General features: G+C 40.8%; 1 protein-coding gene across 1 annotated transcript in view; it reads right to left on the bottom strand.

Moving 5' to 3' along the window:
* The window catches only part of prex2 (phosphatidylinositol-3,4,5-trisphosphate-dependent Rac exchange factor 2), a 132,413-nt gene that overhangs the window by 25,277 nt on the left and 90,988 nt on the right, over positions 1-16,148 (bottom strand). Inside the window, exons 30-36 of the mRNA XM_084746923.1 lie at positions 13,966-14,094; positions 12,933-12,974; positions 11,087-11,184; positions 10,867-11,013; positions 6,786-6,888; positions 6,543-6,686; positions 5,449-5,563 (exon numbers count right to left, since the gene is read on the bottom strand). Coding sequence (XP_084603049.1) covers positions 5,449-5,563; positions 6,543-6,686; positions 6,786-6,888; positions 10,867-11,013; positions 11,087-11,184; positions 12,933-12,974; positions 13,966-14,094 — 778 coding nt within the window. The remainder of the gene's footprint in view (positions 1-5,448; positions 5,564-6,542; positions 6,687-6,785; positions 6,889-10,866; positions 11,014-11,086; positions 11,185-12,932; positions 12,975-13,965; positions 14,095-16,148) is intronic.

Below are 16,148 nucleotides of genomic sequence, written 5' to 3' on the forward strand. Positions count from 1 at the left end.
GGGAGAGCAAACACTGTGAGCACAAATGACCCAGAAGCTGTGCTGTGTGCTGATGACTGATGGCTGTTTAACTAACAAAGCATGAAACACAAGAGTGTGTAGTGATAACAATATATACCATTTGTTGGACAGTGTCATACATTTGAGTTTATTGCTTATCTTTCAGCCACCATGCCATCATTATACACCATTTGTCAGACTGCGTAGAATTTTAATATCCCCATAAATCAAGCTGTTTTATCAAAGAGGCCGTGAGATGTGGAAATCTCACAACTGCCTTGTGAGACAGTGCCAAACATTTCCTCACTAGTGCCAAATGCATTTCAATTAGCGAGAAAAGCCTAATGCATGCAGTGCAGGCCTCCATCTGTGCCAGGAGATATTGATTTCAACATGCCTTCTTGCTCTCACAGGTTACCGTTACACCTGAAACAACAATATGTGGACATGACACACATACGATTCACCAGCAGAGAACATGCAATACATGCTTCAGTTTTTCCTTTATTCCTTCACACTCCTGTAATGCACCATGCTCCTGAAATCAATAGCGAGGGAGCATGCAGGAGGAAAACCCGATTCCCTCCTGAAACTTCCTGTCAATAAGAGCAAAATGAGATGAAACCAAAGCCTGCAATAATCTCTGCCTTTGAATAAAACATTTGCAGACTCTGTTCTGGTGCTCCACTCGTGCTCTGCCCTCTTCGACTAACCCTCCTGCGCACGCTCTCCTCCTCAACCCATCATCCTTATCCCTCTGCTGAAATCCCCTTCCATCTTTACAACCTGCTCTGGCGATCTATATTCCCCTTTCAATTTCCCCTCCCCACTCCTAAAGGAAAAGACGCTTTCTGTTCAGAGTATGTTACTTCCTCCCTTTCTCAGATGATGCTTCTCCTTACTAGTGAGGAAAAAGCTGTGCCAATTTGTACACATATCTCACAGATTGTGACAGAAAAATGAGGGACAATTGCTTTATTCCCTTGATGAAACTCAACAATGTCTTTCTGCTTCTGCATAATGAGCTACAGTGTAAATAGACAACAGCAATCCACTGTAACCATGCTTTCATAGCCTTTTTTAATCACTTCAAACAGCAGATACCTCCACTTGGAGATGTCTAATCATCTGACATTGTATGTTAAAGTATTGCTAAATGTTTGCCCTCCAATCCACAGATCCCAACTCGCTGCACTTTGTGGCTAGAGAAAGCTTCCTAATCCTGGCGAGGAGCAACAAACACAAGTGGCTCGGGTCCCACTTCAGCATTGGGAAACAGGCTACGTCCCAACCCTCATTTGTTGGAAAAAATACAGGTTAAAAAACAAAAACTGTTTTTTGCTCTCTCTCTTTTTGTGTCAGTTTATACAAGAGGTTTACTAGTCTCTAACATGGCCAGATCTTGTTGTGCAAAGAACCAAAGGTCAACTAAGGAAGACCAACAGGAAAAAAGCTTCATGCATCCCCAAGAAAAGGTATAAATTAAAGATCAATCATGGGATTTCATGAATCAACATAGGCTCATTCAAATGAAGATCGATTTGAATTGGAAAATCAATTTTAAAACCACTCTAATTGGTACGTGTCAGAGGTTCAAACCTCTTGCACCTAAATGCTCGTGTCAGATGAGATGGTTTAAAACGAGGGTGAGTGTTGTGGCTCTGTACACTGCTCACTCCTGTGGCACTAACCATGTGTTTATGATTTGGCTCATGAGTTTATATTTTGCAGAGGACTTGAATGACTTCATCAGGCATTATGGGTTTGCTCGGATCATACTGTATCTTAGTATAAGGAGAGATGGAGAGGCTTCTGGGAAATCCCACAGTAACCCTTATATTGGTATCATTTACTGCTCTGAAACTGGACAAAACCGAACAATGCACGCTAATAAAGGCGTCAATGGAGGAGCAAGACAAAAACATGCTTTCTTGTTGCTTTTGATCTAATGAAACTCTAGAAAAAGCATTAAAAAATAAAAGGGCATAATGAGCAACTTTCCTCCTCGTTAATTTAATTGAAAATAAATTATCCCAGTATTAACATTTGTGAGCAAAATGCTAATTTTCATCCTCATCACTATTATTTCTACACATGGAGTGCTAATTGATAGAAAATTCACTTTCAACTCCTAAACAACAATATCTCAGGGCTCCTGAATGCATATGTGGGTCTGAGGTGTACTGGGAGTGCGTCTGGGGGAGTTGATGATACAAAAAAGCTCAAAGAATCTCAGCCCTGCAGTTCATACAGTTCAAGATTGCATGCACCGTTTCTGTCTGTCAGTCAGCCTCTGGCTCCGGCCCACAGTGTGGGTTTAACCCAACACTGCCGTGGCCAGGCTCCAAGGATAACGAGGTGCCTGAGGTTGGAACGCCGCAATGGAGAGAGGAGTGACATCACAGGACGGTCTGTGGTCATCCAAAAGACACATGGCGAAAGAAAACTACTGGTAATATTACACAGAGAGAGACACTGTATTCACTAACTGTTTAAAACCAGCTGGCAAAGTTTACTTTACTACGACTGATAGAAGAAAACATGTTTCTGGTGCAAGTCACCTGCAAGTTTTGTGTGTTTTCATCGTATTATTCCACGTGCATGTGAATGACAGCAACATTTAATTTTAAGAACTATTTGGAGAGTGATGTGGGTAACCCTGCAGCTGAAACCAATATTTAACTATTGCGACTTTTACTTGTTTGAAGAGTCATTCAGGTAAATACTGAGGCAGAGAGCTGACTGGAATTGGAGTGAAAATGATCGGCCGTTTTTGGCTACAGCAGGTATGGAAGACTGAAAACAAGATTGAGTATTTGAGAAGAGTATAGTCACTTTAACAGTTTCACTTCAGTTGGGGTTTTGAAACACATAGCCTACCCACATCCCTACCCAGATGCTCCCCACATCACCAGCCTCACTCGTTTGCCTGTCAGCACACATCTGCTCCATGTTACTGCTGGAGCCTCTGCTGTCAATTCAATTAGGCTCTTTGTGCACAGGTCAAACTGTACAGAAATGTACAGCACACATGCATGCATACAAAAACCCTAAATTCCAGTGAGGCCCAGGATGAATGGTTTGAATCATGAACGTTTATTAAGATAATTTCATGCTAAAAGGTGCTGCAGGTGCCCTTAAACACATTTGTGCACATAATCTGTCTCCCCTTGTGGTTCTTAATTAGAAGAGTGACATTTTAGAGACTGATCACGGAGTCCTTACTGCAGTCTGCAAACAAGGACTCAATAAAATTAAATGAAAGAGATACCACAAAATGCCAATACTCCACTATTAAAAGACTGTGGAGTCCCAGAAGGTCCAGCAGACAATATCATTACACAAAGAGATAGAAGGACAGTTACATGAAAATGATTAAATGACCCAGCGCAATGTTGTATCCAAAACAGCACTCTGGGAAATCTGACACTCACAGAAATGAATGTTTGAAAGTATTTTCACTCATCAAGCTAAACACTACGAACAAATTAAAAACTCTCGGCGGAAAGCAATCCCAGTAAATTAATGTTTTTGTCGCCGAGGATCGGCACTGATGTGACACATGACTGCTCAAGCTGTAAATCATCCCAACTCCCCCAAAGCAGATTGTCGCTAAATAACAAGATGAAGTTTTGCTGTGAGCTCTGCTCTGCATTTAATTATCCACACAATCAGCAGCAGATGTTTAGTTGAATCCGACGTGACAACCAGTTGCCCTTCTAGGTGTTCAATGTGAGAACACACTCTGGCCAGGCTTCAAACGGCTTTCCAAGAGTATGACTGATTCTTTCTAGATGGCATCAGTCTGTATTGATTAATATTGATATTACACTGTCTGTAGTGCCATGGCAACTGACCTCAGATCCATGATAACAGAGTGTCCAATTAATAGACCTCAAGAGGATCAGATGTAAGCATGTGTGTGCATAAATCTACTGTGCTCTCCGCTTGCAAACAAACATGCACAACACCACTATAGAACATTTCAGGGAACACTTTATTATAAGGGGCATGCATAAGACTGTCATTACACTGTAATAACTATGTTATGACTCCTGTTACAAACATGAAGGAGTCTTGAATGTCTATGACTGTTGTAATGAAGTGTCATTTGGTCAATTATGTCACTTACACTTACACTTTGTGTAAGACGTCTTTGTTATAACAACTAACTTGAAATTCACCAAGACAACATAACCTGTCAATGTCTTTGTTATGACAACTTGATATAATCAAGCCAATAATATTTTTGTTATAACAACTTCACACCAAGAGGAAAATGTCCATCTTATGACAACTTGACATAAACCAAGGCAAAAGGTCTTTCTCATGACGACGTGATGTCAAACAAGACAACATAACCTATCAAAGGCTTTGTTATGACAGCCTGATATTGATCAAGCTAACACAACCTGTGAACGTCTTTGTTATGACAACTTGACATTAACCCAGACAGAAATGTCTTTGTGATGACAACTTGACATCATGAGATCATTATAAGTGTGTCACTAATTTTTTCCTTGACCTCAAGTAAACTGGAAAGTTTTTGGACTTATCATAATGATGTCATTAAGCTTCATTACACTGTCAAATACTTTTGTAATGGTGTCGTGAATATTTTCAGAATTGGCTCCTGGCACTCTAGGGCTGAATCAGCTAATTAGGCGGCTAGCTCCTAATGTTAGCTATAGGTAACACCAGACAGCAGCTAGACTACAGGCACAGCCATCAGGTAACTCTGTCAGGTAAATCACTTTGGTCATGATATGGACACCCATTCAAATAAAGTGTTACCATATTTCATACTTTGCAAAAGCCACATCTTATTTCTTAATTTCATAGTCTCTTCTAAAATATGAATTCTCAGTGTGTCTTGTGGATTCACAGGCACTTGCATCCTTTCACAGGCTGCATCTTTTTAAATGTGACTTCCAGTCCCTGAAATCAGAAGGTAGCATCTCATATAAAATTACATTGATATTCAGACAGCGTGCTGCATAGGTCTGACACTCAATCATACATTCAGGGGATTAAATAAAGCCAAGTCTTTATTTCCAGCTCCCAGAAGTGTCTGTTTCTTCCTATCTGTTTCCACCTCATTAAATTATCCACGCCTGGCCAATCACAAAAGGTCTCCAGAGTACGGCAAACCAATGGGGTGTGAGGTAACTGAGTGCAGCAGCTGTACAGAAGCACTACATCAGCAGCGGTGACACGCTGGGCACTCTCATCCAATCACTGCTGCCCCTGCTGTGTGTGTTCGCAACCAATCATAAAACATTCCCGCTGTGTTTCTCTCAGCCAATCACCTTGAGGCCCTGCTGGGAGTTGAGAGTTGAGGCCCGACTGAATTGGAGGTCGTCTTGATTTATATGCGATTAAAAAGAAATCACATAGGATATACAGCCTCACAGTAACATATGTGCGTATGTGACTTGCATAACGTACCTCAGTCTCTTGTAGTACTGTTTGACCTTATCCAATGAGGCGGCATTGATTTGGGCCTGATATTCTTCCACTGATACATTGTCTCTGTAGTAGTAACCCTCCATACTCTCCAGTGCTGCAGAGGGATCAAACCAAAGAGTGACAGATGAAGTGATGAAGTCACTGTACGCATTGTATATATGCATTCATCTGCAAGTGTTTATGATCATCTATAAAGCTTCCTCATCTCTGCACTACATGCTGACTTAAAGGAATAACTCAGATGATGGGGTTGTATGAGAAAACAACAGCAGGAGTATTGGTGTAGTAAACTAAGCAATGTGCTGCCGTGGACAGTGTCAGCAGCAAAATGCATTTTAGCCAAATAAAAAGGCCTGCCTAAAAAAAGTCAATCCCATATTTAGAATATTTACCATATACCAGTTTACCTTGCCAATCCTTTTCCTGTAGAAAACCGTCAGACCGCTTTGGCAAAAAAAGTCATCTTCCCTTGCAGAGCATGGGACTCACTGCCTCTGTCTGTTTGTGTTATTGTGTAACTTCTCTTTTTTTAAATGCTAGTTTGAATTCACCAAAGTCACACAATAAAACAAACAAACTAACAGATCAAGGCAGCGGCAGACCAGTGTTCGGCGAGCTAAAAATATTGATTTTGCAAAAGGCGAAATATTTGCAGGGCTGACACTATTCCTCCTGAAATTAATTTATGAGTGCATACAGTATCCCACCCCTAACCTGAGGGAAACAGACATGTACGGAGGACACTACGAATAACACCCAATCCATGCAAACATACTGCAGAACATACAAGTATTTAGGATGTCCACATGAGCCTACATACACACAAACTCACACATACTTACACTCACAGAAAGCAGTGTTATTATACATATCTTAATAGTAACAAGACCCTTTTTAAGTGACTAAAACATGCTTTGTAGCTGACTCTGTCCACAGCAGTAAATTGCTTAGCTTCCATGCTGGTACTCCTCCCTGGTCTAATGTAAGTAATACACTGACTCTGGATAAGTACCTCATACATCCCCATTTCAAATAACTATCCCTTTAAAGGTCCCCAACCAGGCTGACGATACCTTGCGTGAAGAGCACAGGGTAGATTTTGATGCCTCCTCCGTTTCTCAGCCTGTGAGGCAGCTGGGAGAAGTAGAAGCTCTCCAGGTAGAAGCAAACCTTCAAGGTCTGCCGGGTGCCCTCCACCTGGTACGATATGGGCATGTCTGCAACAAGAGAGGAGACACATCTTAGAGTACTGTCTAAAAGTAGTAACCAAACACAAATGCAAGTCAAATGTAAGCTGACAGCCTCAGTGTACGTACTGGCTACCAGCGGCTCCCCTTCAAACTGCTGGAAGTAGAATGTGACCTTCTCCAGGTCGATCAAGGCCACCTGAGTGTCCTCCAACATGGCCTGCTCATCAGTCTAAAGAGAGAAAAACAGCAAGCTTGTAAGAATGCAGAGGCGTAAAAAGCATTTTGATTATTTTCTTGATTAAAGTAGCAGCACAGATGACAAATTAAAGGGGAGCTTCACCAATTTTACGCATCAAAGTCTGTTTACAGGTCACGGAGAGCACAATTTAAATGAAACATATGCATTATGCAGAATGGCTCCATCTTATAGCTTATTTACAGCCAAGCAACGTATGTTCTGGAAGAAAGAGGAGGTTCACACAGTCAAGCTGTGGCTTAATTAGCTGATCAATACCCTGCACCCGATCAACCCGATTGGGTCCCTTACTAATGATGTAAAGACTTTGATGAGGTCATGTGGTCTCCACCGTTTTTTCTTGTGTTATTTTTTTCATCAGAGTTGGCTTAAAATGGTTTGTATGAAAAATCTAAATCCGCAAAGACCCTAGAAACTATTAATAGCATTGTGTAGAAGTATGAATCAACACAACATGAAAAGAATTCAACTAAAGAATCTCAAACTTTACCTTAAAGGGGAACTTTGGTATTTTTCAACCTTGACCCCATTATGTTTTCGTGACTACTGGGGGCAACAATTTTTTTTATTCGGCCAGTATGGAGGGAGAGCGCTGCAGCTGGCAGATGTAAAACTGAGCGGCACCAAAGTTCCTGTGCACCTCATCAAAGTGCATCCACTAAAAGTGCTTGTTTTTGACTTGTGCTTGTTATTCTATGTATATAACAATATAGAAAGAATAGAGTTTTTTTAAAGGTGGAATGGTATGTAAGATTTGTTAGTTGCACCAGAATTAAGATTGTTTAGTCTCATTTTCAGGACATCTGTGAGGGATTATTTTCCAATCATTTTCCAAATTTTTTTTTTAGCTGAAACTAGACTCATTTGACAAAAACACAAAATTTTCCCCTGAGGTCTACAGTAGCCTTGACAGATTTTAGCCCTAAATTCACACAATAACACAAACAAACAAAAATGCCAAAATCATACAACAGCACAAATAAACTAACCAATCAAGACGGTGATAGATCAGAGAGGTAAAATTACTGTTTTATCAATGAAGTCATTTTGAATAAAGTGAAATAGCAGCCGTTTCTGGTTAAACAAAACGTATCTTAAAAAAAAAGTCTCTCTCTGTAGCGATCCTTTCCATAACAGTCTGACACTTATAATAACAATCTGAGCCTGTCAGCGGCTAAAACAACCACTTTCACTGGACAGAGGCAGGAGGGATCACGTTGTAGTGAGTTTCACATCTACCAGCTGCAGCGCTCTACCTAAATACTGGACCAATTCAAAAAATTTTGTTCCCATCAGTCACAGAGACATAAAATGTGAAAATAGGCTGAAAAATAACAACATTACCCTGCGTCAGTGTGTGTCTGTAAATGGTCTTTCCTAAAAGGCAAAGAAGTCGGTATTAAACAAGAAATGTCGCCATATTTCCTCACTGTGTGACGCGATGCTACTCTGAGGAGCTGGCTTGTGTTTGCATACATGACAATGTGTGTACGCCGACGTCTCTGTCTGTTTTCGTGTTTGCTTTAGCTTGTTTGTGTTTGTTTACATCTCTGATTGTGTGTACGTCTGCACGTTTCCTTTTCAAACACGCACTCAGCATCCTCACACACACAAACAAGCACATCTGTTCGTTGCCACAGAGATAGCAGCTCGAATATTTCGGATTGTGATGCTCTGCACTCCTCCGTCATCCCTCCCTTTCTTCTCTCTCTCGCTCGTCTCCTCTTCCTCCACCACATGCAGAGGGATAAACAGAGCAGTTGTGAAAGAGGATTAGGGCCTTTTTTTAAAGACACATTTGCGATGGCCCGACATGTGACAGAGGAGGACCCGCTGCCCTGCCAAGTGACGCCTGCTGTGTGTGGGCAAGTTTATCTCTTAGGGCGTCACATAAACACACACACACATTCAGTATACAGAAAAACCCAAACACACAGCACACAGCATCCCCAGTTTGTCTCATGTCGCCTTTCATGTGGTGCCCTAAAAAGCGCATGCTGAGATTTCACTGGAATCACCTGCAGGTACTGAGACCCTGTTTTGTTCCACAGGGACACTTGAAAGGGAAATGTCTTGAGAAATAAAGGAGAAGACAGAGGCAGCACTGCAGGAGCAAGAGGGAAAAGCATCAACGATTTCTGGGGGCCTGACGTCAGCCGCCAAAATACACTTTAAAAGCACTTCCTGTGTTTTTAATTCCCAGTGAAAGAGAACAGAAATAGAAACTAAATTAAATACCTCATCCCAATAAAATATGTTTTTCTGTGTGGTTGATGATGCAAAATACAGAAAATAAACACAGAGGAAATGACTGCTTTGGAGGAATACATTTCAGTCCTGTAGCTGCTCAAATTTAAAGTTTCAGTTCCTCTAACAGGGTTGAAGAAAACTTTGAAATTATTTTTAAAAATCTTTGAGGGAAAGGTTAATATGGATCTCGGTGAGGTCAGGGTGTCCGCTTAGCTGGATTTCAGCAATCCACAGTGGCTGCTCATAATGAACTCCCCTCCAGATGGTCTGTCCACCGGACTGACTTAAATTCAGGGAGGAAAATGAAACCTAAAGACTACTCGAGCCTGGAAATGTTCCACGTTTTATTTTTTCAATTTTTTGACAGATTAATTATTCACATGGATGTATTCTCATGAATTGCTCACATTTTATATTTGTCAGTATTGTTTTACAATTCAGATGAGCAGAAACTTTTTAAAAGTTGACAGGTTTAAATCCACCTGACATGGTCCAGAATCTGGGTGACAGCAAACTAGAGAAGCTTCATTTATTGTATATAAAGTTAATGGTTTTCACATCTTCTTTATCTGCTTATGATTGACCTAAGTTAACAGGCATCGGCTGAAAAAATCTCAAGTGTTTATGTCACAAATGAACAGAGGAGTGGAATGGAAGATTACTGTCTCAAATTATTTAGGCTGTCCAGCAGTTTTGCCTTCAGAGTTTAACTCTGGTTAGCCTGGCATCCACAGACTAATTCACAAATGTGAATTACTATAGAACCTCAAAGTTCATTCGCGATCTCTGATGACATTATCAACATGTGCAGGTAAAAAGCCTCTTGAGGCAACTGGATAAATCTACAACCAATCTTTATAATATAGTGTCTGTTATTAGTGTCTGTTTTCAGACGCTTATAACATTAATGTGAGCCAGTCAGTGGCAAAAACTTTTGGTGGACATACTTTAACGGTGCGTTTTTGCCCATAAGGATTACATTGCAGCTTGTTTTGCAGCTTCCAGCTGCACAATACTACACCACTGTCAAAAACACTGTTATTACTCAGACACAACAAATTGGAAAATACGGTTCAGGAGGGAACAACTTTTTAACATGTCAACATTGTTTGTGTGTTTTTGGCTGTTGGCAGTTCCAGCATCCAGATGATGGTGAAGCTGTCTGTTATTTGAGCAACAAATACGGAAGGTCAGCTGTGCGATCTGGTTCTGCAGATCAGCAGCACACCTCAGTGATTCAGACCACATCCCTGCACAGTCACTGTGGACACACTGTGTATTAAACTCAGCAAATTTTAGTGATTTGTTTTTTAAGCGTCCACTATGCAGCCTGGTACTGGTAGTGAGTGATGATCTTAAATTCCAAACGCATAAATGGTTGATCCCATCTTTTTTGTTTGGCTACAGGTCACCATTAAACTGATTCACAGAGCAGAAGAAACATGTCAAATGTTGCATAATTCAGATTTTGAAAGTTTACTGTTTGATATATCATTGTTATTGTTTGATATAATGTATGTTTTCTAGTTTTGTATCAGAATGTGAGCACTACATGAGGTGGTGCACAAGGAAAATGTGTAAAAATAGACCGAATAAGCCTAAATTTCTGTACGTGTGACCGGATTGGTTAGTTTACAACAAAGACATCAACTCCTGTGTGTCTGTTAAAGCAGATTAACTGAGAGCTGGTCTGGTGCTCACCAGATTGGGGGAGAGGAGGGACTGGAAGTGGAACAGCAGCCCAGCACTGGCAATCTGCTCCAGCCAACGGCGGCTGGCTTCCTGGGCCTCCTGATGATCCTGCGGGTCTGAGCTGTCCTGCTCCGGCTCTCTGCCTACGTTGTGGAACTGAGAGAGGACACAGAAAGGTTAAGTAGCAAGCTGACAAGAGAATCAAACAAAAAATGTATGTATAGTTTACCTGGTTGAGGACGGCCAGTAGGTGCTCTGAGAAGGCACACACAGCTGCAACTAGAGACTGACAGAACACCATGTCTCGACGCAACTGGATCTCTGAGTCTAGACGGGAAACACAGAGGACGTGAGGAAGGAGGTAAAGTACAAGCAGTAAAAGATTGAGAGGAATAGCCAGAGAGATTTAACTCGTACAAAAACTGAAGGTGACAGAAATGAGTGGCAGTAGTTTATTATGGTAATTAAACAGAGTTTTTAGTTCAGACTCTATGCTGTGGCATTTTTAAGCCCTCGATAAGGTGACAAAAAGTCTTGGCTGCTTTTTCTTAATCTGCTGGGTGTTAAATATTTTATAAGAAAAAAAAAAATTAGAGCAAATGACAGGTGTGCCCGAGTGGAAAATAATTGGCTGCCATAATTTCCTGAGGAATAGGCCCCCTGAAAAGGTTCAGCAATCCACTGAGTTAAAAATGAGTTCATGAACCCCTCAGTAGTGAATAATGTGTCATGAGGAATGACTGCAAACTCCCTGACACTATTAACCAATCCCACCACAATGCAAGAAAAAAATATTCTCCCCTTTTCATTATTAATTTATACTTGCCGAAGGCATGTAAAGGAACATAACAAATAATTTCATAAGAATAGTTTCTCTTAAGGAGTTGGCATTTGAGTTTGGCAGTGCTGTTGGCCAAGTGTCAGTGCCAAGATTAAAATTGATTTTTATCCTTTGTCTTCATTAGTGCTGTGGAAGTCTTTTGGTGCATCTCATTGGCTTTAAGAAATTGATGACCACAAGCGTAAGTTAGCACTTAACTCAGATAAAGCTAAGTGGATGCTGTTCACCGAGGCTACTCACACTCATACTGAGTCTTTTAACATTCATTCATCAAATGGCACATAGTTTGAGAGTGACACAGTTTAAATACATTGTTATCTGACAAAAATCCTAACTTCAAGCATCAAAGTAACACTCTGATTACTAAACTGAGAACAATACTTGGTTTCTTGAAAAAATAAGAACTACTTCTAGACTCACCTTAGATAAACAATTATCAAATAAATATTTCTACTGGTTTTGGATTATGAGGATGTTATAGATGGAAAAACTGCAGCCTGGTCAGCTGGCTATCTCTGGCTACGAGGCAGGACCAGCATTAGCTTTTATTCATCTATAAAGCTTTAACACAAAGGCTTCCACTCTATATTTCATCCCTTTTAACTCTAAAGTAAGTCCACATTGTTGTTTTTATTGCATGTTGTTTTGTTTGCTTGCACTGTTTTACATCTGCACACATCTCTATAAATGAGGATACTGTCTCAGTGGTCTTTCAAGGTAAAATAAAGGTTTAATAAGTTGCTTTAATACTTCTTAGTGCTGGTAACAATAATATATAGTGCAGATTATGCTCTACAATTATCGCAGGTAATAATGTAGTAATGATTTGCTTCAAAACTTTTGGGTTTTCACTGTTTTTTTCTTCCTCTTTTGTTCATCAAGTCTCATTTATTAGTCTGACAAAGCAGGGCACAGCACCACAGCAAAATGAATCCTAAAATGCATCAAACATAACAGTGATCAGCATCATAAGCAAATGCATGAAATCAAGAGCATGAACTACTGAAATAAATAAGTAATTTCTAAAGCAGTTTAAGATGATACACAAAGGGAGTAAATGTTTACTTTTATATTTTTGAGTAGCTTCTTTCATCACTGTTTAGCTCACAGACCGGTTTATCTGTGCAGGATGCTACGTGTGTAAAGAGTATGGTTTTACTTTTCCATTTCTTGTGCAAAATGCAACTGTGTTCTGTATTTCTGTATTGCTGCAGGAAGAGAGAGGGAGACAAACCTGTATATTGTAGTAGGACCAAGAGCAGCCGTGTCTTCACCTCTGAAAAAAAACATATAAAAGCAATCCAGTGAGGCAGTGAACAACCTTATACAACTCCCAGAGAGCTTTTCTTCCTGACTGCAGTAGTATGACCCGACCTACCGGCATACTATAAACCCAACCCCTTCTAGTCATAAATAGGACGCTGCTGTATAACTCTTCTGCTCCATCCCAGCTCCACAGCTGTTTATCTTCGCATATAAGGGAAAAAAAATCATAAAAACCAGCCACAGGCAAAGATAATAACATAAATCCGTATTTGTTTATAGTCATATCAGAGCTGCAGGAAGCTTGGCAGGACACAGCACTGCATGAAAAAGCCATCATGGGAAGAGGTAGGGGAAAAGAAGTGGTGTACACAGGCCAAGCTGCACATTAATATTGACTCTGCTTATTTGTACTCTCTCAGTTGTGACCGCCAGCTCACCTTTCCCAGGAGTGTCATGTGGCCGGCCTCCGGTCCGGGCCATTTGTATCTCAGTGTGTTTGCCTGGGTTCTATCTGTATGTACATGTGTGTCTGTGTGTTTAATCTAAGTGCCAATAAACACAAAACTACACACTGGAATAAATGAGGCTGAACTCCCTATGTAGATAAAATCAAATCTCACAGAATCTTTAAGTTGCTAGTCTCAGCTCCACCTCTGTAGCTCCAATTTATGCATCCCAGGATGGTTTCAGGTTTAAAGTTTAAAGAGAGTAGTGCAGTTGGCGGTTTGAGACTGTCGGTATCCACACAACCGTAACAGGAGCTATTATTGCATCACATAAATGTGATGAGGCACACTGGAGAATTGGTCAATTTAATGTACATTACCTCCCTAGCCTGGCGTGCTTCTTCATTATAAATACTGTATGTGGCAGTGTGCACACAAGCATTATGCCTCAAATTGATGCAAGAACATTAATGTGTGTGTGTGTGTGTGTGTGTGTGGGGGGGGGGGGGGGGGGGGGGGGTGTACGTGCATGTAAGGGTTCAGGAACATACTGACCCTCGACATATTTAGCGATGGTTTGTGTGAGGGTCTGAACGCTGCTGGGGAGGTTCCAGGGATCCTGCTTGACGTGGAGACGTAACTTTTTGGTGCAGTTCACCTTGGGCTCCATCTCCTGCTGAAAGTCTGGCAGAAACACACACAGACATGCACAGAGAATTAGCATAAGCCCAGTGGAGGTATATATGACTGCATAATGTGTAGAGAGAGATGGATTTATGTGACGAACTGCCGACCTTATGCATTACTTAAACAGTGAAGAAGGAAATAAAAGTTTGCTTAATTCCTTCGATTCCTTCTAGTGGACCTTCCCTATCATCTTTAAGATTCTTTCTTTTCTCTTTTCTCTCTTTTGGGCCTGTATGGCAGAAACTTCCTAACTTGCAGATCCTTACTGTTTGGTAACCTTGGTAATCACGGTTAGGACCTGATTTTGGAGAAAAGCCATTACAGATGAACAGTTAATGTATCTATTGCAACTAGAGATAGGAAAAGTGTCTTACCCAAGCATCCTAACTTATCACAACCATACATAAACAATCATAACTTAAGGATAATTGTTGAGGTGTCTCTTTTCCACCTATAGAAGAAGCTAACTTACTAACTGGCTAATGTTAACTAATGGTAGAGGTCAGTGTTTGCTAACAGTAATTCACGGTAGGGTTAACTTGCTTGTTTAATCCATATGGCTGCTTCTTCTTGTTTTTACACAATGGATGGTGGATTATTGTGGAGAGTATGTCTGCTATCTTAGCACACTCTGTTTGTTTTATCTCCTGAGTTAGCGTTATTGAAAATTTCCCAAAATAAAAACTGCTGGATTTCTCTAAAGATGTTACCAAAACCTCTATCTCATCTGCCTTAAAGTAGATGGAGTAGAGGTTTTGGTAATGTCTTTGTGTGCATAACTTCCCATGTCGTAAACAAGAGTTCAAGACTTCCATATGAAGGCAGCATGAGTATTTAGCATTTCCTTATCTAAGATAAAATAGGGATTACCAAAACTAGTTAGGATTTGCTTCTGTAATACCAAATTGGTAATCACTCTTCCTATCTTATCTTCAGACTTATACAGCCTCGGCTCCCTTTCTCTCCGACTCCCTCGTCACCTCTATTCACAAATGTTTATTGGAGTCATAAAACTTCTGCTACTTTGCTAAAGCAGTTAGAGCAAACTCATCAGAGTCTATAACACAGTTGAATTATTTAGGAGACTGATTATTCACTCAATAAAATATTTCATTTATCAAAAAACATAACAGACGCCAATAAATTATTGCACTCAACCGACCTCTGCTCATCTTTCATTTTTCATTCTGTTTCTCTCTTTAAGTGTCTCTGTTCACACTCTCTTTCTCTCCACCTCTCTAAATAAAATAACTCACCCAGAAACAAGCAACATTCGTCTTATTATATTAGTAGTATATCCCACAGGCCACCAGGGTTAAACCGCCCGCAATCTGATCTTGCTTGTCTTCACAGTGGTAAAACACGAGCGTAAAGGTCTGTCAGGGTGGTGTAACCCCTCTCAAAACTAGACGGAAAGGCTTGTGTGATCAAGTTTACTTTGGAGACGAAAGAAGAGATGTGGTGGATAGAGGGGTGGCTGCTCAACAGAGGCTTCAAGGGGCTTTTGGAGTGTGTGTTTGTGTGTCTGAGGGCGACGGAGAGAGTGAGAGATCAGATGCAGGAATGCTCCACTTGTTAGATAATCCTATTTGCTCTGTTATCAACCACACACATTACTGGAGTGGAGATGGATCAGCTCTGATCAAGGCCTCCACGTCCCCCCTGAGGGCATTTATGCATACAAACACACACACACACGCAAACACACAGAACACCGAGCTGAGCAGACCTATTTTCAGTTCGAGCGTATCTGCGCTCACTTGAAGACATGAGAGGGGGTGAGAGGGGAGTCTGTGTGCCAAATGGGTCGGGGAGTTTGGAGGGAACAGTTATTAAAATGTACGGAATAACTGGGTGATCTGTTCTTTAGCTTTTAATGCTCATTACGTCCTATTAAAGGGATAGTTTGGAGTATTTTAAGTGGAGCTGTATGAGGCACTTATCAATAGTCAGCGTATTACCTACAGCAGATGCTGGTTGGCATGTCCCCAGTTTGGAGAAGCAGAGAGGAGCACCAGCACAGAAGCTAAGCAATGTACTGGTGTGGACAG

The sequence above is a fragment of the Lutjanus erythropterus genome, chromosome 21, assembly GCF_056507025.1.
Source record: "Lutjanus erythropterus isolate fLutEry1 chromosome 21, fLutEry1.hap2, whole genome shotgun sequence".
Lineage (NCBI taxonomy): Eukaryota > Metazoa > Chordata > Actinopteri > Lutjaniformes > Lutjanidae > Lutjanus > Lutjanus erythropterus.